Source organism: Hydractinia symbiolongicarpus, chromosome 8, assembly GCF_029227915.1.
Source record: "Hydractinia symbiolongicarpus strain clone_291-10 chromosome 8, HSymV2.1, whole genome shotgun sequence".
NCBI classification, from domain to species: domain Eukaryota; kingdom Metazoa; phylum Cnidaria; class Hydrozoa; order Anthoathecata; family Hydractiniidae; genus Hydractinia; species Hydractinia symbiolongicarpus.
The window spans coordinates 9,965,759-9,989,273 of record NC_079882.1 but is presented as its reverse complement, the minus strand read 5'-3'; the positions used below and the strand labels follow the sequence as shown (position 1 = coordinate 9,989,273).

The following is a 23,515-nucleotide window of genomic DNA, read 5'->3' as shown; positions in this document are numbered from 1 at the left end:
ATCCCTCTGCCGCTAACGCATTTTATTAGAAAAAGCCGTGGTGGGAATCGAAATTTATCATTCTTTTATATAAAAACTAAATTCATTTATAACCCTATTATATCGTTTCCAATATATAATTAATAAATGTCAGATTCCAGGAGGGGGAGGGGGCGGAACTAGGGAGTAAGGGTTCCTCCAAACACATAAAACGGCCACGGCGGAAAGATGAGACGACCAGACACTCATGGCATAAAAAATGGCGGCTTGACCTGCTGTGTAAATTTCGCTAACTTTTATTAAGAGGTGCGCCTTGTATTCGTGACTCGAATACATGTTTGTTGACTGCTAAGGGACAAAGGCTCACCGTTAAAGTTTTAAATTATTCGGTAAGAATTAAGTTTACGTTTAACCTAGGTGGCCCTCGCCTTTAGTAGAGAACAAATTCCAACTGCCCTGCGCTGTCAGGGGAAACTTTTAAATGAAATGTGCTGTTAACTATATATAATTAGTATGTTACCTTTAAATTAAACTTCTAAAAGTTTAAATAAGAGAATCACAGTGTAACTATGCTAAAATCATGTTTATTTAAAGGGTTTGTAAAATTCACACTCAGCCAAGGCAGCTTAGCTATATAGCTAGCTATAGCTTAATTTACCTGCAAGCAAACAGCCACAGTGAAATGTATATAATTAGATAAGTAACGAAAGGTGGGAAGTTTACACGTAAACACATGTTCCATTTATCAATTTTTTATTGGTTTAAAATAATGCACCTTTACGATAATTCAATTGTACATGCATTTCTACGGCTCTCCATCGTTTTACATTTTAGAAAAAAAGGAGGTAAAAATCGTGTTTTTATGAGAGTTTGTTAGAGACGAAAGCATGTTTTCTCCAGTTTTTTAACTTCTGTTGTATCAATTTCTTTCAAATTTTCAGGAAACTTTAATAATAATAAGGTACAACTTATGTGTACTTTTCATTAAAAACAAAACGCGGCAAGAAAAGTTATTACGAAAAAACGTGTTTTCTCCTTAATAAACTCTTATAAAAGTGTGATGTTTACCTCCTCTGATTGTAAAATAAGCTGCGATGAAGTGTTAGTTTTCCCGAATTATCGTAAAGGTGTATTGTTGTTGGCCACAACAGGGTAAAATCCAGCATTCTTAGTAGCTGTAAATAGCTATTTCCAAATTGAAATTTATCCTAAATTTCTGAATTTATTAGAGAAGCTAATTATATATACACCAGTTAACAGTTTCAGCTAACCATTGTTTAAATAAATCTTTCTTTTGTTTCAACGCTCTTATTGAGAATTAAAAAAAGGAAGCAAACTGTTATGAATTAAGAAGGCTCTGACCATGAGGAAAAGTGAAATAATTTTTTTCTAAAATATATTGAAAAGAAATATATACAGGACTTTTTTATGCCCATTTTATGCAAGTTGAAAAATAAGGTTCCAATAATACTTAGGACCACCTTCCCATTTGGTAATTTCAGGGATCCCAGCTGGCATAAAATCATAAAAAATCATAAAATGAGCAATTTTTTCTCAAAAATCATAAAATTAGCATGAAATTGATTTGTTGGCATAAAAAATCATAATTTCTGTACGTGTTCTCCAAACTTTTGTTTGCTCTTTATTATTAGCATTTATTATTCTTATGACATTTCCCAGAGTTTGTAGCAATTATTTAAGTTGAGAAGAGAGTAGAACAACTTTTTTTAAGGTTATAGTAATTACAATAGTGATTGATTAAACACTGTTCAGAGTGGGGAAAAGCTAACCTGTCAGTTTAGTTAAAAATGATAAATTTTCAGCTTATTGTAAAATTTGTGTTAAAGCATTCAAAATTGACAACAGTGGGTTATCTCAAGTAAAATCACATGCAAAGTGTCATACATCTGGGTCAAAAAAAGATCTCATCAACCAGCTAATTCCGAAGATGGCAAGTTAAGTCTTAGTCAAGGCAGTTTATTCCTAAGCCAAGAAAATTTAGTAATGAAGGCAGAAATGTTACAAGCTTTGCAATAATAGTTGATAAAAACCAGAAACAAATTTAAGAGGGGAACCCTTAGACTTGATTGATTTAACCCATTGTTTAGCAATGAACAATGTTTAACCAGTTTTCCAAGGGTTCTCCAGTTTTTGTAGGAGATTCGTCAAATCTATGAGAAATTAGTAAGGACCATTGAACCATGCAGTTATCAAATTTAGGCATTGGCATAAAATTGGCATAAAATTAGCTAAATTTTCATAAAAAATAGCATGAAATTAGAAGTAAAAAACATAAAATAGCATAAAAATAGGGTGTAAATTGGCATAAAAACAAGAATAAAATCTTTGTTTTTGCCTGGGACTCCTGTAATTTGGCAGCAATTTAATATGGGCAAGCGAATATTTACCATTAGGCCAAAGGAAATTACATCACCTTTTTTTGTCCTAGACCAAAAACACATCCCGGAAAATTTCATTATTCACTATATTGTCAATCAAAGCAATATGTGCAACCAATAGGAAAAATTAGACCGGTTTATTGTCTGTCAATCCTCTGATTAGCTTGATGATAAATCACACACAATACTAAGATTCACTACCTCCATGTGACAGGAATAGGAAAATATAATAAGTGCTCGACTTCGTTAACAGGGCCTTTATTTATGAATCAAATCAAGTACATTTTCCATAATCAATCATTCTAAAAAATTGCACTAGCAGTAGTAGTACAACACATTTCTGAAAATATAGACAATGTCTCCAAATATATACAAAGAGAAAGTGTCAGTGTACGCCTTAAAATTCAGAGACATGCCTTCATTATGGGGACATTTTTTTATATTTCTATGTTAATTCTTTTAAGCAAGTCTTATCTAAAAAGTTAAAAGGTTGGCCTTAAACACAGGCTTGACTGTAGACCAAAATGATATTTAACCTAAAAAGTCTTCCATCTGTTTTAATAGCCACAAGGTAGGAGGATTGCAGCCCATATCGTTTCTAAGTTCTAAAAGGGTGTGTGGTAGATTTGTACACCTCAGTAATTATGTGCATGTTTCTCATCTAAATTAATTTTAACAGATGTTGTAGTAGCAGGCTTTCTATTTCACACTGACTTTTGGCTATTGCTGACATTTTTTATTCAAGTTAGTTGTAAATTCTTTAAATTCAACTTTTATTTTTGTATTGGAGCATAATGGTCACAAAACAATATAAATTGCCAATGTCAAACACTAATTTGTTGACGTAAAACAGGAAAATGTCATTTAACGTTGCCAATGTTCTGTCGTCATGAAATAAACTGAATTAGAAAGGCTAGTAATAAAAAAATCCTTTAACCCGGCACACTTCAGAGTCTGCTCTATTTGGCACAGGGTACAAGCATTCTGCTATTAGGTAAGGTCTCCCTTCAAAAATAGTTTGTTTGTTTTTTCTCTTCATATTACCAATTTGTTTAATTATTTGAACTGACAGCTATTTTTGATTAATAAAAAAAATTCTCTTATCTTATCTTATCTAATGTGATTTTGCAATCTTCATAGCCAGGAATCTCAACCTGCACAAGTAAATACCTGTTATACAAATAATGAAAAGTTGAATAACCACTTAGTAATGTTTAATCTTAATTTATTCAATCTTGTGTTTACAATGGTAGTGATGTATCTCATCCACATTTTATACAACTTGTTGCAGCCTCCACTGTGATTTTCAATGTCATTCCTTTTCTAAAGCAAAGATTTTGATAATTGGAATCATAGTTTTTTTGTTTATTTTAATTAGAATTGCAATGAAGCTACTTCATATTGGTAATTTGCTTGCAAAACGAAGTTTATCAACATGTGTTCCAGGCAAGTACCTTATTATTTTTCTCTACTGTATTTTTTGTACCTTTACCTTACCCATTATGTTTCCATTCTTGTGCAATTAAATCCTTCACACTCAAACGTCAAAATCTTATGCTAACATCAACGGTCAACCATGAAATTGGATATATAATATACTATTTTTAGGTACTGGAAAGTATGCCCCAAAACTTAAACATTGTGTAAAGGTAATAATGGTTATTAAATATATAGCATATAATGTATTGCTTTTGTTGACATTGTTGTTATAATCTTCCTTGTCCTCATATACAGTTAAACCTGTCTATAACAGGGAACCAAAAATACTGGCTGTTTAGGACAGGTGGCCATTGTAGAGAAAACCTGTCAATAATGGCCAATGCAAATCCCTACTGCATGCAACTTGATCTTTTAAAGATGGTAAATTTTTGATCCAATACCAAAAAATGGTCCTAGTAACAAAACCTAACATTACAACGACAATACTGCATACTTATAAACTATTAAGGAAATTCAGTTATTGTCGACTGCCTGGCAGTAGCTTTCTCCAACATAAAAAAGTGTTCCAATCGACACTCTAGATTTGCGAAACTAATAACTTCTTTAGGCCATTGTAAGGCAAATGTTTAATGCGCAATGAAATCATAATGTCTGACCTGTCCTGTCGCTCATTAACGTCACTTTTGTCTCTGTCACTAGATTCAATGAAAGATTTTATAATTTCATTTGCAGGTATATCCCAGTGTTTTTGTGAGGGATCTTCTTAAAAAAAAATAATCTCGAGCTGTGCAATATTTTCGAATGATATTTCAAAGCATTAGTTTAATAAATCTTTAATATCGCCAGCCTGGCATTGTTCTTTAATATTAAAGAATTCTTCCATCAAACCACCAAACAAATCATAGGCAAGGCTGTTTGATCTAATAGAGATAGTTAAATAATTTTGCATGCAGAGTTTTGTTGGTTAAATAATTTTGCATGCAGAGTTTTGTTATTATGAAGTTTTTAATAAGGAAGTAGATTATAAATAGACCTTTCCTGAATTTCCTAATTATGCCAAACTCAATTAAAGAGGTCGATGCTAAAATGATTCTTATCCCCAAGTTCCTTAGAAAAAGGTAGAACAATTACCTAATTCTGTAAATATTTTTGTTCCTTAAGTGCCTCAATTCCGAGCTGAAAGGTACGGTCAAACCCTTCATATAGCTGAGCTTCCTAAGAATAGCCTCGTTTTCAAAATATTTTTTTCTTCAAATCTAAATAAAATCCAACCAGAATATTATATTGCTCTAAAAACTTCATTTTTGTCATGATAATTTGCTATTCTATCTGAATATCCTTAGCACAGAAACATAAAATTTCGGATGACATCATAATTGTTATAATTTTATGAAATTCGGGAAAGGTGTATTACAAACAAAACTTGTTCAAAAAGTGTTACTATAAGATATAAAAATCCGAGCTTGTGACTTGTAAATATTTTGTTACAAGAGATTTGGTAAAGAAATGAAACACACATATTTGCATAATTCGGATTATAATGTTCTTAATTGTTCTTACAAAGTTAGGTTTTGTAACCTTACCTTTGCCATCTCTACAAGCTACATCAAACCCACTGTTTATGCAACATTGGTAAATCGGCTCTCGCAAAACTTTACCAACTCTCTTTAGCCAAGTAATAGCTTGCAATACATTTATTTCTTCAAACAAGTCCTGAGCTGCATCTCCGCTTTCCCTTAAATGCTAAATTGTTTCGTTGCCCAAAACTTCAATGCCAGCCATTTGACAAGATTCTTCCACTCCAAGATCTTCAGCAAACTTTAAAGCTCTTTCCTGAATAAGCGGACCACTGACTGGAAGGTGTCTAGCAGATGATCTTTGAACCACTCCCACATTAAATTATTAATTTTTTTGTGGGTGGTATTTTTACTGCTTTTACGCTTTCGTTAAGCTGGTTCGTTATTTTGACAACTTTTAAGTATTTCATCTCTATTTTTTATTATGGTTTGTATTTGCGTTTTCCAACTTCCAACTTCTTTTGCTTATTTATGGGTTCCCAAACCAGAAAAAAATTTTTTCTTTAAAGTCAGTATTTATTTTTTTTTTTTTGACTTACTCACTTTTATTCACCCCACCTCTTAGGAAAATGTCTCAAAATCTTAAACATTTTGTCAACAAAACATTTGAAGTTAAAAAAAGTCAAAAAATGAATGAGAACAGCTTTAAAAAACCTGTTTAGTTTAAATTTTAGTGAAACTCAAGGATTGGGTTTAAAAAACAATGTACATAGAAAAGAATTGATCCAATATATAACGATATAATGACGCATTTCAATTGCTGGTTTCACATAATGCCTCAATCATTCAAGAAGGGTTATCAGAAAAATTCAAACATTAAATCTGAAAAGTTTTGAACATTTTTGACTTTATTAGCCAACTCATGGTGGCATATTAGCTTAACATGTAAATGTTCTTTTATAATTAAATATAGTGCACTGTGCAAAATAAATAAAGTTTTACTAAAACTTTCATGTCACAAAAACAGGTTATCAGAAACAAATAATGTAATCATATAGCATGTAAGTAGCAAGTGAGTTGATTTCATTGTGCAAAATATATGGAGTTTTCGACAATTAAATTACCACGAAAACAAAACGACTTACAACGGCAGTGAGCAATCTTATTTTAGTGGCTGTTATATACAGGTTGTGATACAACTAGGGAGCCAAATTTTGTGGCCGACCACTATTGGCAGGTCCGACTTCCACTGAAATCAGAGGAGTCCACTTTAAACTGGTTGTTATAGAGAAATTGCCGTTAACACAGGTTTGACTGTGCATTATTGTCTGCATTATCTCCACATCATCATGCAGGATGCATTCAAATCATCTGCAATTTCTTTTAGTCGTGTGATCAAATGTACCAAGAAATATTTGACAACTTTTTTTTTAGAAATTGGAATTGTTACCTAGAAGTATAATATGCTCATCAAAACTTTTTTCAACAGAAGCAAAAGGTAAAGGATTAGTATAGACAAAGTGTCTTAAAGACTTTTTGAATTGGTAGGAACCAAAGTAGATTGCAGGTTTAGAAGCTTGGAATTCTTAGGTAGATTTAATTTTTAAGGTAAACTGAAAAAAACTATCTGCTGTTGTTAAAACAATCTTGTATGTTATTAAAAAAATATGACACAAATTCAGAGCTTCAACCAAGTCAGGGAAATCAGGGAAAGTCAGGGAACTTTATCTGTGGTCAGGGAAAGTCAGGAAAAAAGACCCATTTTTTCAGGAAAATCAGGGAATTTTTTGTCTTTTAACTTGACTTAGTAGACTGATAGAACTTTATTTTTATAAATTCAAAAATTGCAAATGCAAAGTTGCATGCCTTATTAATGTTTAAACGGTTTTAGTTAATTTGTTTTTCTGTTTGGCTGTAGAATTTCTTGAAAAAGTCAGGGAAAGTCCGAGAATTTGAAGGAAAGTCAGGAAATTTGATACCATATTTTCGGTGGAAACCCTGAAAATGTTTAATTACCAAAACTATCAATTTTAACGACAACGAATATTGCTGATGTTTATTCATGCTTGAAAACAGATTTTTTGTTGATAATATTTAACTAGCCAGAATTCAATAAAAAAGAACTAAATATAAAATATTTGTATTTTTGATGTTGCTATATATATATGTTTGTATTCTGTTTGAAGGCAGTGTTTACAAAATAAGCTTCTTTTTTTTACTTTTTAAAAAAATATTTGCTTAGAAGGCTTTCTGCGACTGTTTTTTGAGAATAATTTTTTAACAGTGTGAAACATTTTATGTACAAATGCAGTTAAAACAAATTGGTTCTTATGAACAACTTATTTAGCATAAAACAGAACATTACACATCTTTTATGTGTGAATTATTTTACAAAAAAAGAAAAAAAACTTTTTAAACAATCATTATTTTACAAAATTTACACACCTTTTGTGGTCCTCTTTTGCAGGCAATTTGCCTATATGATGATTGTCTCAGTTTTGTACAAAGTCCTTTTGTACAAATTTTTATCAATCTTTAATCGATTACTTTGATGGTAATTTTTTAAACGTATCAGTTAAAAAAACGACAATTATTACTTGAGGCAAGTTAGCTGTATCAACGTTGTTACCGGAAAAAGAAATCTTTACACTTTTGTCTTTGCGATTGTTAATATATATGCAGCATTTTCTTGTTTAAGTTTTAGATTGATTTTTAAACCTTGTATGTAAGAAATCATCCTATAAAATCTGTTTTAGATGAAGCTGCAGTTGTAGGTGTCCCGTACTCCAGCTTGACTGTGGGTGTTCCAAAAGAAGTTTTTTTAAATGAGAAAAGAGTTGCTTTATCGCCACAAGCTTGCAAAGTACTCACAGGAAAAGGTTTCAATGTTGTTGTAGAAGAGGGCGCAGGGGAAGCTGCAAAGTTTTTAGATAAAGAGTATGTCGATGCTGGTGCTAAAATTGTTCCGACAAAAGATGCATTTCAATCTGACATTGTTTTGAAGGTACCAGCATTTATTCTATTAGCATAAAAAATCCTTTCTATAGTTGCATTTTGAAAGGGATCAGTTTGCAATAATATTTGTGAGTGAGCTTGTATACAGTCTAAATTATAGAAAACCAACGCACAGATCCTTCTTTGTTATGGTGTTGTTGCTGGGACGAGGAAATAATGCGATTGTGGCATAACTTTTTATTTATTAATTTACTTCTACCAGATCTATTCATTGATATCGTTTCAATTTATATTACCTTACAGGTCTACCGATTGTAGCATCTCGGGATTCCTTTAACTAACTGTATTTACCTTAGGTTCGACCTCCTGCTGAACATCCAACTTTAGGCGTACATGAAGCTGAGTTGATGAAACCTGGTGCTAACCTTTACAGCTTTATTCATCCTGGTATAAATAAAGCCTTAGTAGAGAAGTTAGGTGAACAAAAACTAACCACCTTGGCCATGGACTGCGTTCCACGTATTTCACGTGCTCAAGTGTTTGATGCGCTAAGCTCAATGGCTAATATCGCTGGATACAAAGCTGTTCTTGAAGCTGCAAATAATTTTGGAAGGTTCTTCACTGGTCAAATTACAGCAGCAGGGAAGGTTCCCCCAGCTAAAGTGCTTGTAATAGGAGGAGGTGTGGCTGGCCTGTCAGCAATGGTAACTGCTAAAAATTTAGGAGCTATAGTTCGTGGTTTCGATACACGTGAAGCTGTGCGTGAGCAAGTACAATCATTAGGCGCAGAGTTTTTAGAAGTAAACATTAAAGAATCTGGAGAAGGTAATAGATTTTGCGAAATGATGAATGTAGTGCAGGTCAAGATTTATCACCATGAAACGGATACCGCACACTTAGTTTATAATAATAACATTCAAACCTGGAATTTTTACATTTTTCCTTTTTATCCATACCTTAAATTTGCTAAAAAAAAGTGTTCAACAATATTTTTTTAATAGGTGGCGGAGGTTACGCGAAGGAGATGTCGCCTGAATTCATCAAGGCAGAAATGGAATTGTTTGCCAAGCAAGCTAAGGATGTGGATATTATCATTACTACTGCATTAATTCCTGGAAAACCAGCTCCAAAACTTATAACAAAAGAAATGGTTGAAAGCATGAAACAAGGATCTGTTATTGTTGATCTCGCAGCAGAAACTGGTGGCAACTGTGAGGTTACTAAACCTGGAGAGAGCTACAACTACAAGGGTGTGCAGGTATGAAGACTTCTGTCCGTATGTATTTGCAGTTTCTTGTTTCAAAGAGCTGTGTATTAATTTTGCAATTTTAGATTGTTGGATATACAGATCTTCCTAGTCGTCTACCTACGCAATCCAGCTCCTTATATGCGAATAACATCTCTAAACTGTTGCTGTCTGCTGGCGAAAAAGGCCATTACAATTTGAATTTAGAAGATGAAGTTATCAGAGGTTCTATGGTTCACCTGGATGGTAAATTGATGTGGCCGCCCCCAGCGAGTGCTGCTCCTCCACCACCACCTCCGGCAAAAGAAGCGGCAAAAATTATAACTGCGCCAGTAAAGACCCCATGGCAGGGCGCTGTTCAAGAAACTGGACTTGTGACAGGTCGGTAGCTTTGCTTACATATCTTTAGTATTGATCAATTTTCATTTCTTGTCATCCAGATTCTTTCTAAAAAAATCCTATCCATTTTTATAGCTGGTCTTGGAAGTATACTCGGTCTTGGTATGGTGTCTCCAAATATGGCTTTTAATCAAATGATGACAACTTTTTCACTTGCTGGTGTTATTGGTTACAAAGTTGTTTGGGGAGTAACACCTGCTCTCCATTCACCCTTGATGTCAGTTACAAATGCTGTATCTGGTATCACTGCAGCAGGAGGACTGCTACTAATGGGGGGAAGCATCGTTCCGCATAGTACGGCGCAATATCTCGCAGCCACCGCTGCTCTCGTTTCCTCTATCAACATTACGGGAGGTTTTATCATCACTAAAAGAATGTTGGACATGTTTAAAAGACCAAGTACTTTGTCTTCTTTTTTCTTCTTATTTGATATTATCACTAGAGTTTCTTTTTAAATGTCAAAATTTTTGTTTTAGCTGACCCTCCGGAGTACCATTACTTGTACGCCATTCCTGGGGCGCTCTTTGTGGGTGGTTATGCTGCGACCAACATGGCTGGATATTCTGATATGCATCAAATGCTTTATCTTGGGTCATCTTTATGCTGTATTGGTGCAATTGGTGGACTGTCTACGCAGAGCAGTGCTCGAACTGGAAATGCACTAGGTGGGGAATGTTGATATATAAACTTATTTTTCGGAAATGCTGCTAAAAATTTAATGTCTGTCTGTCTGAAAGAAAAACGTCGTGCTACGGACACACGAAATGCAATATTTTAAGAATGTGCGAATTCGTGGCATTATCCGCGGTCTACCGATTAGTCTTTTAATAATCGCGTATTCCTCGGAAAGTAAAATATGGAAAATTTCGAAGTGGCGATTTTGAAGCGATACGCAGTTTCAAAAGTTTTAAAGTTTGTGCGGAATATTTGTAATTTATTGTCAAATTGATTAAAAATGCTCAAAATGCAGAGCAACGTAAAAACAATTTCAGCCGGAACACGTGACAAAAACAACAACTTTGCGCTGAATCTGGAATTTTCATTTCTTATAAAAAGGTCTGCATAAAATTTAACTATCTAATCGTAATTTTAAGGAATTATTGGAATCACCAGTGGAATAGCATCTACAATTGGCATAATGGCACCCAACACTGATGTTCTTACTCAGATGGGAATTACTATGGCTGTTGGTGGAACAATAGGAGCTGTTATAGCTAAGAAGATAGCTGTAACTGACCTACCACAATTGGTTGCTTTGTTTCACAGTTTTGTCGGTCTTGCTGCTGTTTTAACCTCGTGTGCATCGTACCTTATAGACGCAAGTAAGTCTTGGCTTGTTTTTGGTTTTAGCTTAGTGTTTTTAAAAGAATCACAAAAAAAGGTTGGAATTTAAATCAAACTAAAACCGAGCAAATTACTTTATTTTAATGTAGATCATTTTGCGATGGATCCATCTGGAAACGTACACAAAGCTGCCATCTATGCTGGCACTTTCATTGGCGGCATAACATTTACCGGCTCGTTAACGGCTTTTGGAAAACTTCAAGGTTTACTCAAATCTGCACCATTAAATTTACCTGGCAAAAACTTTTACAATATTGCTATGGGAACTGCTAGCGCAGGTGCTTTGGGCTTGTTCATGAACAGCAATGATCCATCCGTGTGTATTCCTATGTTAGGTAAGCGAGTCAATTTTGTCTGGGTTAGGTAAGCGAGTAAGTCACCTCGACACTAGTTATTTCCTAATGTAACATTAAAAAGAGAATCTGTCGTTACATGTAATATGGTGTAATATACTTGACTTCTGACAAGCAAGTTAGCCGCTTTTTTTAGGTAGAAACATTTCAATATTTGTTTTGCAGGTGCCGCAAGTGGTTTATCTGGTGTTATGGGCGTCCACATGACCGCATCTATTGGCGGTGCTGACATGCCTGTTGTCATAACAGTGTTGAACAGTTACAGTGGGTGGGCGTTGTGTGCAGAAGGCTTCATGCTGAATAATGATCTGTTAACAATTGTCGGGGCTTTGGTGGGATTTTCTGGTGGTATCTTATCCTACATTATGTGCAAAGCGATGAATCGATCTCTTACCAATGTATTGTTTGGTGGATATGGAACGCTTAGCTCTGGTAAGTGTTACTATAGCAACAGTGTACCCTTTCCTTTTGGAACTAGTTTTTCAAGCAGCTATTAGCTACAGTTTGAATGTCAAATTTTAAAATAAAAATAAAAACAAGCGTTGTTAATATAATATAATTTTTTACTAATCTATTTTTAATGATGTGTGCCAGTGTTTCTGGGTTGGAATATATTTTGCTTAACACGTCGTTTTGTTTGGAAACTATTATGAATTTCTTTTCTTTTGAGTTTTCTTGCTGTTTCGATTTTTCGGTACCTTACGCCATCTTTTCCCTTAACTGAAACACCTACATTGCGCTGCACAGTTCGTTTTATGGACTCCTGTCGTTTTGTAGATATTTCTTTTGTGCCGTTTTCGTAACACAGGTCTCTGGATAACGATTTTCTTTTTGGAGATTTGCGCTGTGGCGCCTTATCCACTTTGCTTTCACTCTAAGTTAGATAACTACTTATTACAAACTGTTAACTTTAAAAACGTAATGGAAAAGCGAAACATGTTTCCTACCTCGATATTAGCCTTAGTGTTAACTTCCTTATTTTCCGCTTGTACTAATACCCATCCTTCCTCTATTTTTGATTGCGATCGTGTTTGTGGTTGCTCGCCCGAGCCCCAAATATATTCCGTGATAGCATACCACATCCTTTGCGATCAACGAATTTGTTTAACTGTTGGTGTAACAATGCAACGTACTCTATTATGCGAAGACATTGCAATGAATCTCCATAAAGCGCTGCTGTTAATAGAAGAGTTGCCAGAAGAAGCCCTTGTAACGTTCAGCTTTGTCAAAAAGTCTTTTCACCATTGTTTATTTCTCTTATAAGACATTCAGTTATTCTTTGCTCTAGGAACTGGTGAAAGAATGAAGATCACTGGAACACATAGTGAAATTAATGTCGACTCAACTGTTGAACTGATCACGAGCTCCAAGAATATCATCATCGTACCAGGTTACGGTCTAGCAGTTGCTAAAGCACAATACGCCATTGCTGATATGATTAGTAAATTAAGAGAAAAGAATATTAACGTTAGGTTTGGAATTCACCCTGTTGCTGGTCGTATGCCTGGCCAACTGAATGTGTTATTGGGTAAGTTTAAGATTCGTCTTGAATTTCTTTTTCAAGCTCCATCTATAAATTTTAGTGTGATGGATTTTCATTGATTATTTTATTTAGCGGAAGCTGGTATTCCGTATGATGTAGTGTTAGAAATGGATGAGCTAAATGATGATTTCCCAGATACAGACTTAGTTCTTGTTATTGGTGCAAACGATACAGTTAATTCCGCTGCACAAGAAGACCCGAATTCTATCATTGCGGGAATGCCCGTGCTAGAAGTATGGAAAGCGAAGCAGGTAAATATTAATTGTTAAATTGGCGTGTCATAAGTGGAACAGCATTAGAACTGGTGGTGTGAGTTGATTTCTGTGTAAATATACTTCGATTTTTTTTATTTTTTAGGCCATTGTCATGAAACGAACCATGGGTACAGGTTATGCTGACGTCGACAATCCTGTCTTTTACAAAGAAAATACGTCTATGTTGCTAGGAGACGCCAAATCTACGTGCGACGCGTTATTGACGAAAATTAACGAACATTACAACTGAACATGTTTCGTAGGAAGGTAGCAATTTAAAAATGGTAGAATTAATTTTTTTTATCTAACACATAAACACTGTGGTTTTTAACCTCTTTTTTGTTACGATGGAATAAGACTTGAGTGGTTACTTGTGAACAACTTCAGTGGAGAGAAAATCTATAATTAAATTTCATGAGCGATGTTCAAAAGATGAGCCGATGTTCTTGAATTTTTTAAAAAAATAAGTGGCCACTCTAAAAATGGAATATTATTTTTTCTGAAATAATTTTTTACCAGACTATTTTGTTTTCTTTTTGCGTTATTTCGGTTAGGAAGTTATAGCCAAAAGATATGACTTCACACTTGTTTTCGTAAGAGTCCTTGCTAAAGTCGTTACAAGTTTTGTAGTACCTGCCGTGAGAAGCGTTCCAATGGAAATCACGCCTTATTAGTGAAAAAAAGTCCGCTGACGTAAAATTTTGTGGCCACACTCACCAAAGCCACCCCTTGTGGCAGAGTGTGCGCTCTCCGTGCGGAAATCTGTAAACTTCTTTAAAGTCATGCCACTAGCTATTCTGTGAATCGATCCTTTCTGCTTAGCGTTCAACATGAAAATAGGATTGATATCATAGACGGGTTTCTATTGTATCGATTAATTTTTTTTATACAAGCCCAACCTCGTCCCCAGAGGTTGTTAGATTTTTTTAAACTTCGGATGTACAGATGAAAAAAAACTAACAATCCCTAGGTACGAGGTTAAAAGGATCATAAAAGTGGCTTATTAGAGAGAACACAAACGACTGCATATCGTATGCATTATACAAACAATTGAGTTGAAGCTGGTTGTAAGTAAATCACAAGGAGGGATGTAAGAACTTCCACCGGGAAATCAGTTTGTCACAGGTCTATATGCTTCTCGTTACACCTGACCATACGATCACCTGTTTGCTTATTTTCTATTCCATTTCTAAAAAATATATGGCGCGCAATCGTTATTTGCTCATTGATTGCGTGCCAAAGTAATCATATTTTGAGTGCTTTTAGTCTTCAGGTCAAAAAGTTAATGTCTGTCTACTTTTGATTTCGTTTTTACTAGTAAAATTGACAAAAATTCGGAAGTTGTTAGAACAGGCTGAGCCAGGACTGGATGAATGACTAATACTTTTTGCCAACCCCTTTCTCTCTGCGCTCATCTTCTTTCAGAAATAACAATTTAAGTATCCCTCAAAGCCATCGTATGTTGTTATCGAAACAAAAACAGCTTAAAAATTCAAACTTTTGTGGTCATTTACGATCTAGAAATTAGTCGACAAAAAGTGACGAAAATTAAATATTTTATTATTTATATATTATTATTTTTTTTTTTTCTAGCCGTCTTTTTTTTCTTCTTGCCTACTTCTCTTTTGCCCACTTTCTTTTAACAAAGGTATATGCGAAAAACCTCGGTTAAGCGGGCAAACTATGAAATCATTAAACAATGCATAACAAAAAAAAATTTTCATCACAAGCAAATTTGATTGCGTGAGCGTAAACTCTCGGGTTGAGCTGGCTTGCTAGAGTGAGTTTACATAGGTTAAATTTATCCCTTCTTGCCGGGATCACGACAAATTCAATTGAGATATGGCTTGTTTCTCATATAAACACGTTTTTTTTAGTTAATTAAGGACTGATTATATGAGGCCGAGTTACCAGAGGGCTGTCTTTCTTACCGGGCTGACTCCTTTTCGCAGAAATACTGACAGCTCGCTATACAGACCAGAATGACTCTCATCAACACCCCTTAAGAAGTGCGTGTGTTTTTTTTCTGTCTTCTTATGTGGTTATGACCTCTAATTTCCTATTTGGAAACTTCCTTCATTTCATTATTAAAAATTTAACAAAGAGACATTCCATACTAAACTACATGTATCGAACGTAATAAAAAGAATCCGCCCTGTGGTTATAAAGACGTCGATTTTAATTATACATACAATGAAACAATTAGAAGGTTATGACACTACTTTTAGTGTATTTCGTAATCACATTGTAAGTGATTGTCTGACGATCGCTTGTCGACAAAATTCGATAAGGTGAAGTTGCGTTTATAATTAAGTATTCATATTCTCAAGATTTATTATGACAAAACATCAACAAATCACTTCAGATTGACACTATAACAGGTAGAGAAGTTTTTTTTAGAATCCTCTTCGATTTCTTGTATTGCATGCCTTAAAATAGCACCACCACCCCAAATAAAAAAAAAACAATTTCTTCTAGCTTATTGCTGGATTATCTTGTTTGTACCTATCTATAAGGTTACTAGTAAATTTACAACTATTTTCTGATATCGTAATTTAATTTTAGGTTTCTGTCTTTCAACAATGTACAAGCTCCTACCTTTTTTATTGCAATTTCAATTGGTATTTCACACAACTGAAGGCAAATGTGGTCAGAAATCGGTAATGGAGCATAGTGAAGATAACCTTGTTATTTCCTTGTTCTCTTTAACCTTCTCGAACTTTGGTGAACATAGTTACAATTTAAATGCTCTTGATGTGGATTTGGACCTGTCAAATGGATATTTATATAACTATAACGCTATAACGATAGATGTCTGTGATAATCCAAAAGTTTTAATAGAAAATCTTTTACCATATCTAAATATGAATGTAAACAAGCCACTTGCCATCATCTCCTACATGTCTTTTGATATGACAAGAATTGCTGCTTCAATGTTATCCACTTCTGATATTCCCTTCTTTGCATTCACAAACCAGTCTATGTTTCCAAATGCTTTATTGGAAAATAAAAGAAATTTCTTTAGCTTTGACTTGTATGAAACAAATTATGCAGAGACGATGGTAAAAAGTATGATTGATGCAAAAGTAACGGCTGTTGATTTTTATGTGCTGTGTAATGGAAGTTTGTGTGCATATGATGGTGGTATAGAGAATTTTGCAAAGATGCGAAGAATGTGTGTCAACACATATTTTGTAGATCTGGCAAACGAAAATATATTCAATAAATCATCATTTTATTTGGAAACACAACAAGAAAATGTATTGTCAATACTTATAGTAAACTCTGATTTCCTATATTTGTTCAATTCCAAAACTGATTATCGATTTGGAATGATTTACAATGCCCAAATGGAGAAAGATAATCTTGAAATCGAAGTTCCTTGTGATTATTACGAAAGCTCGTTTGTTGTAGATTGGAAACACAAAATAAATTGCTCTCACGTTACTGTATCGTCAACTTCAGGGAGACAAAGCCTTATACGTTTAATAGACACCTATGTTACAGATATTGAAACGGGTTTAACATTTGATGGGTTCAGAAAGTCTTTAGATTTCGGGTACATTTTTTTTTCACTGAAAGATCATTTAAACACAACACAACACTTAACAAATTACCAATCCTGCATTATGCCATCATGTGGTTTAGGTATGGTTGCGAATTATGGGGAAGTCTCTTCATCTTACACCTGGATGAGAAGAGCTGGTTGGTACTGCGATAAATGCAATGCTTCGTCATTTAAAGACACGGACACGGAAGGAGTTTGTCATCCATGTCCATCGTTTTGGCAAAGTAATAGAGGAAGAACCATGTGCTTTGATCCATATGAGGATAAGTTTCTAAGTATGAAAGATACAGAATCTCAGCTTATAGTGACAGTATCTGTCATTATGCTTTTTTTAAACAGCATAACAATAGCAATATTGTATAGAAATCGGCACACACCTATTGTGGTGTCGTCTGGGAGAAATATTTCGTTTTTACAGTTGGTAGTCATATCTGCAATAAATTTATGCATACCACTGATTTTCATTGGTCGACCGACCACCACATCTTGCATATTTCAACCAATCATCATTGGAGTATTTTTCACAATACAAATTTCCATCACGATGAGCAGAACCCAAAAATTATTATTTATATTCCAAAGAAGACAAACAATGGGGAAGACAGAAATTTTTGTTACAAGGGCTACTGATATCATTTTCTTAATAGTTGTTTTACTTGTTGATGATTTTCTATTGCTTACGTCATTTAAAGTAATATGGCCAACACAGAAGATGGATTTGGACCACGACAGCATTTCAAGAAATATCTACTGCAATACAAACCCACACATTCAAATCCAACTGGGTTACATATTCATCCTACTTGTATGCAATACAGTACAAGCATTTAGAGCGAGAAGACTACCAGAAAACTACAGAGAGACAGTATTCATAACATTCTCATCTTTCATATCAACTCTAATACTAGCATCGACAAGTTTTATTTACTACAGTCAAATGAGTAACGGGGGAAAAACTTTGGTTCTCGTTTACACGGTTGTGACTATTAATGCAGCAAGCTTTTTTTCGTTGTATGGATGTAAGGTATTTCTTATCCTGTTTAAGCCAGAAGCAAACACAGAAGTGGCATTTCGAGAAGGTATCAGCAGAAAGCTGTCAAAAGAAAGACAAAATCTTTCACTATCGTGAGATGTGTAGCATCCTCATATAAAAAATTGTTTTTGAAAAACCTAATGATATCTATATATATTTTTTATTCAATAATGATGACTATTTGCATTTGCAAAAACTCTGAAGCCCCACCCCCAGCCCCCCTAGTGGCGCCGCCCCTGTATGTTACTCGTTAACATACTTCTATACAAAAGATTTTTTTTAAATATATTATGTTATTTATTTATATATTTTCTAAATATTTTACTTTATTTTATTTACTTTCTGGAAGAAGAGTTGTGTGTTTTTATATGATATGCCAGAATAAATTCATCTCTTATAATAATACGGAGGGTGTGTGTGTCTGTAACAAGCAAAGTGAATGTGTTCATTTTCCTTTGATGTTGCCGAAAATGTCTGAAATGTTTTTCGACGTAACACTACTTTAACGTCAATATCTTATACTAGTCGATAAAACCGTGGAAAAATCCAATGGGGCAGGATAAAAATGAAAAATAAGCGTTATTTGAATTTAGATGACGTCAGCAACCCATCCACAAAAAAAAGAACCTTGTTTTCACGTTGCTTCTATTGTGTAGAACTTAAACTGCTGATCAAGAAAATATATATGATCACATGCTTTTGATAAACGCCTTAAGGAGATGTGAGGGTTTAAAAATATTGCTGAGGTTATCAACGCAAAAAGTCTTTTTTATAAATTTGTATACTTGTTGTCTTCATCGTATAGATCTTGAAACGTTGATCAAGAAAATGTATAGGACCATGTACTTTTTACAAATGGTTGCAGAGATTTTGGGGTTTGAAAGTTTTTTGATGACCTCACCAACCCGTCTATTCCGAAACGGATTCGGGGACCCAGGTTTAGGAAAACTTATCCAATATGGTGTAAACATTGATGATGATTGCTTTATGTCTGCCTGTTATTTCTGCAGTTGAGAGTTCTTTTAAGGAGAACGTTCGCCTTACTAAAACTTCTCAATTGTCATATTCCATGCTTCCGTAATTTTGAAACATTTTACCAGCAAACTCACACACATTGTGGTCCAATTCTTCTTCTGATGGTCCTACCAAAAACACATCTTTTACCGTCAAATTTTTGAAGTTTGCAGGAAATAATAAGCCATCACTGTTTAGCATAATGTTGGAAATAACAATGTTTACATTCTCAAATGTCACATCTCTGAATATTAGTTCATTTGAAATTTTACCATTGTCATGATATACGAAGTTTAAGTTCTTAATATATCGAGGAAAAGAAACATCGAAGTTCCCATTCGACATCTCTAGTGTCAGTTGTTCCATTTCATTTCTGAAGCACACTTTTTGCGGATCTAAACATTTTACTTCTAAAAATGTATCGGGTGATCGACAAAAATCGATAAAAATCGTTGGGTGCTACAAAGCGAAATTATTTCAAACCACCACCGAGTTTTGGTAACACAATGGTTTTGATACCAGCGTTCAATGTTTCGTATGAAAACTTTTCAAGATTAGTAGCATCAGAGGATGTTTTTCAGTTCCAAAAAAGTTTGTACCATGCTTCGATTTGGATATAACCCGTTCCACGATTTTGCTCAGATAATTTGTATCATATTCCTTGCCATCTATTTCTACACGCATATCTCTCTTGGGACAAAGTGCAACATTCATTTTCCTCTCATCACCAATAATTAGAGAGACGAATAATTCAGGCTTGCAGTTAAAACGTATGATCTGGCTTGCCATACTCCATTCCTCTATACTTTTTTAATTGTGCTGTTGTCAGTGCTTCACATGTTATCTCCATTGACTTGTTAAAGATTCGTTTCCAATTTTTCCAGTTCTGAAGAAATGAACTAATAAATTTCACATCATGGTCAAAACCAACGATTAATTTGCATCGACATTTGGTGATTTCATTACATAAGGGCACTTTCTGCTTAAATATTCATTTGCGTCGCTCATATGAACGCTAAAGAAACATAAAGAACATAGAATGAAACAGAGAAAGTATATCTTTGCTGCCATACCTCATATGTTTGAAATGGTTTTTATCACAAGGATAATAAATTAATAATAGGCTAGCACTTTAGAGTTAACTAATTGGATCGTCATGGCATGACGTGGCATGTCAAAGCATTCATGAAAGATATCCTGTCAAAGAATTCAACAAAAAAAAGAGATGATCTGCTGCAAAACACTCTCATTAAACGCACTGTCACAAAATGTTTTAAAAGGGAGATGACTTGTGTTGTAAAAAAAATAAAACAAAAAAAGCTTCGAAGGAAATTTGATAGAGCGCATCCCATTTCCAGCTTTTCTCTTTCTAACGTTTATAAATCATATGAAAAACAACAGAATTCCTGGAGACAAGCTTTGAATTCCATGAACGAAACCCCAAGAACGCTACTTTTAAATAAATTTTGCTTGCAAAGAGACCATGTGCCAAACATTCGAAGGGGTTTGGTGCATGAACCTCTGAAGATAAAGCCCATCAGTGACATTATATCTTACAACAAACGCAAACAAAACGTAACGTGTCATAATAAACTCACATTTTAAAAGAAATTGCTAACAAAAAATACAGCCTATCATTCATGGTTGAAAGTCTTGCGATTGAAACGTTTATGGTCTTAAACGGCATTAGTTGACAAAAAATCAAAATTTTGATGTCACCATTATGTTCAGCATACTTTTTTTGTTAACTTTGCCAATTTTTGTTGAAAATGAAGTAGTTTTAATTTTTGGACCAATTTTGGCTTAAAATGACATTTAAGGTGGCAAAAAACCAAAATTTTGATGTCACCATCATGTTCACCATACTTTTTTTGTTAATTGTGCCAAAATTTGTCAAAAATAAAGTAGTTTTAATTTTTGGACCAATTTTGGCCTAAAATGACATTTAGGTAACAAGAAATCAAAATTTTGATGTCACCATCATGTTCAGCTTACTTTATTTGTTTACTGTGCCAAATTTTGTTAAAAGTAAAGTAGTTTTAATTTTTGGACCAATTTTGGCCTAAAATGACATTTAGGTAAGAAGAAATCAAAATTTTGATGTCACCATCATGTTCAGCATACTTTATTTGTTAACTGTTCCAAATTTTGTTGAAAATAAAGTAGTTCTAATTTTTGGACCAATTTTGGCCTAAAATGACATTTAGGTGACAAAAATCAAGATTATTATGTCACCATTATGTTCAGCATACTTTTTTTGTTAACTGTGCCAAATTTTGTCGAAAACAAATACCAATTTTGGCCTGAAACGTCAATACTAGACTTCCAAATAGTTAAGGAGCTTGGGTACGAAGTTTACATCTGTGACGGACCAACGTGAAATCCCAGGGTCGATTATTTCTCAAAAAGTGCTCCGAAAGAAAAAAACGACGGTTTTAAAGAATTTCCTACGCCTTCGGGCGCGGAAATTCAATTACTGCAGTACGCCTTTACACTGGCTTTGTTCTGCCAGAATTATTATCGCAAGCCAGATAATACGTTTAAATTGAACATCGTGTCAAGTCCAGTTCTTTAAAAAGCAGTGTTCCGATGATGATATTTCGGACGTTTTAGTAACACTTCTTTTAGATAAAATGAAATACTTTTCTTTACTCAACCATTAAGTCATTTACACGTAAGCCTGTAAATTAACCATAAAGAAGTAACTCAGGTAAACACTAGGGCTTAAATAAGAGGTCTTACGGAACAAGAACTTGGTAACCTACGACAGGGATAATTTATTTATTTCCTTAATGCACATGTGCAGTGTAGGGTCCAAAAAAAAGTAAATAAATAAATAAAAAAATTAGCCGTTTCCTTTCAACTTTGAAAAGTGTTTGTATTTGTAGGTAAAACATCAAATATTTTGACGAGAAAAAAATCATAAAAAAATCATTAAGATACTACTGATAAAGCATGTAGAAAAGCGAATACAAAAATTTTATGTGGAGGTCTGTTTGTCAGTTTCAATGTCAGTTTCGCATTTCTTGTGGTTTTAGAAGTAGCCATATTTGTTTCAGTTTTTTTTTTCTTGTCGCTTTCGTATAACCAACTTTTGGCGCGTTTTTTATATGACGCCATTTTATGGACAATGTTGTTGCAGATAACTGTTGTTCTTGTTTTGTTAGAAGAGATAAATTCTTAATGGTAACATATTCGTCATTTTTTAGGAGCTTTAAAAAACATCTGATGTGTACCTATTGTAGGAAGAACTTACTGTGTGTCTTCCACCTAAGGAAAATTTTTTAAAATTTTAATCGTCCGAAAATTTTAGTTCCTTGATATAGTGCATGGAACAATTGTTGTATGGCTATTTTACTGCTTTTTACTTTCGCATGCATTAAAACGTAATATCAGGGCTGTGAATTTTTTACTTAATGTAGTTTTAAGCCTTTGACCAAATTTGACTGGGAAATATATCACCACTATAACATAAAAAAACAAGATCGAATTATTGAGAAATGTATGGTAATATCGACTTGACTTCGAAATTTGATTGTATCACAATGAACAGCTGTTTATCGGAATGTTTATTTTATATCTTGGGAGTCGTAAAGAACCAAACTGGCGGAAAAAATATCGCCGTTTCGATGTCAGAAAAGATACAATATGCCCTGGGGACAAGGTTAGTTCGAAAAACCCTGGCTAAGGGTGAGTTATAACTAACCAAAATTTACCAAAATTTGAGTGATTCAAATAGATGTCTCAATTTAAAGGGGCGTTATTAAAGGAGGGGTGTTTAAAAAGATTATATGAAGATTTTAAATTTTAAAAAGTTTATTTCAGAGAGATTGGATAAGGCGTGTGGTGTATACATTACTTTATTCGCTGACACAAACACACAAATAAAATGTCACGGATAAATTTGCCTTTTTGTAGAAACGATTGTTTACCATCAGCAAAGTTCACAGAGGTATTTGTAAGACAATATTCGTGTATTGTTTTTGTCGCGTCGTAATGTTTCTTTTTATTGTTGCGTGCAAGTTTTTATGGCGTGGTTTTTGTCGTGCCGTGTTGCCTTTCGTCGTAGCGTGTCTTTTCTACCAACGTGGTTTTTTATCACTTCGTTGTGCTTTTCGTCGAAGGGTATCATTCTTCGCGACGTGCATTTTATCGATTCAAAGAGCTTTTGCCGTGGCGAATTATTGTTTGCGACGTGCATTTTATCGCTTCGTAATGCGTTTCATTGTGGCGTAATATTCTTTGCGACGTGGATTTTTTTGCTTCGAAGTGCTTTTCGTCGTGGCGAATCATTCTTTGCAACGTGGTTTTAATCGCCTCGTAATGCGCTTCATCGAGGCGAAACATCCTTTGCGACGTGGATTTTATCGCTCCGAAGTGCGTTTCGTCGTGCTAAATCATTCTTTTCGACGTGCATTTTATCGCTTTAGCGCTTTTCATAACAATGGTTCATTTTTATTGTGTGGTTTTA

At 34.2% G+C, this 23,515-nt stretch overlaps 2 protein-coding genes across 2 annotated transcripts; one reads left to right on the top strand and one right to left on the bottom strand.

The window, feature by feature from the left end:
• The first annotated feature begins 146 nt into the window (after window positions 1–146).
• LOC130654590 (NAD(P) transhydrogenase, mitochondrial-like) lies at window positions 147–13,949 on the top strand. Its single transcript, XM_057457201.1, has 16 exons — window positions 147–368; window positions 3,757–3,824; window positions 3,987–4,027; window positions 6,770–6,833; window positions 8,092–8,339; window positions 8,647–9,115; window positions 9,292–9,548; window positions 9,623–9,917; window positions 10,011–10,334; window positions 10,412–10,600; window positions 11,030–11,257; window positions 11,369–11,614; window positions 11,798–12,064; window positions 12,921–13,160; window positions 13,248–13,426; window positions 13,533–13,949. The coding sequence occupies exons 2-16, from the start codon at window positions 3,764–3,766 to the stop codon at window positions 13,677–13,679; spliced, it is 3,255 nt and encodes a 1,084-aa protein (XP_057313184.1). The 5' UTR covers window positions 147–368; window positions 3,757–3,763; the 3' UTR covers window positions 13,680–13,949.
• Window positions 12,175–12,715, bottom strand: LOC130654591 (uncharacterized). The gene is made up of 2 exons (XM_057457202.1): window positions 12,580–12,715; window positions 12,175–12,506 (listed from the first exon to the last, which is right to left on the bottom strand). The coding sequence occupies exons 1-2, from the start codon at window positions 12,712–12,714 to the stop codon at window positions 12,210–12,212; spliced, it is 432 nt and encodes a 143-aa protein (XP_057313185.1). The 5' UTR covers window position 12,715; the 3' UTR covers window positions 12,175–12,209.
• Window positions 13,950–23,515: the final 9,566 nt, after the last annotated feature.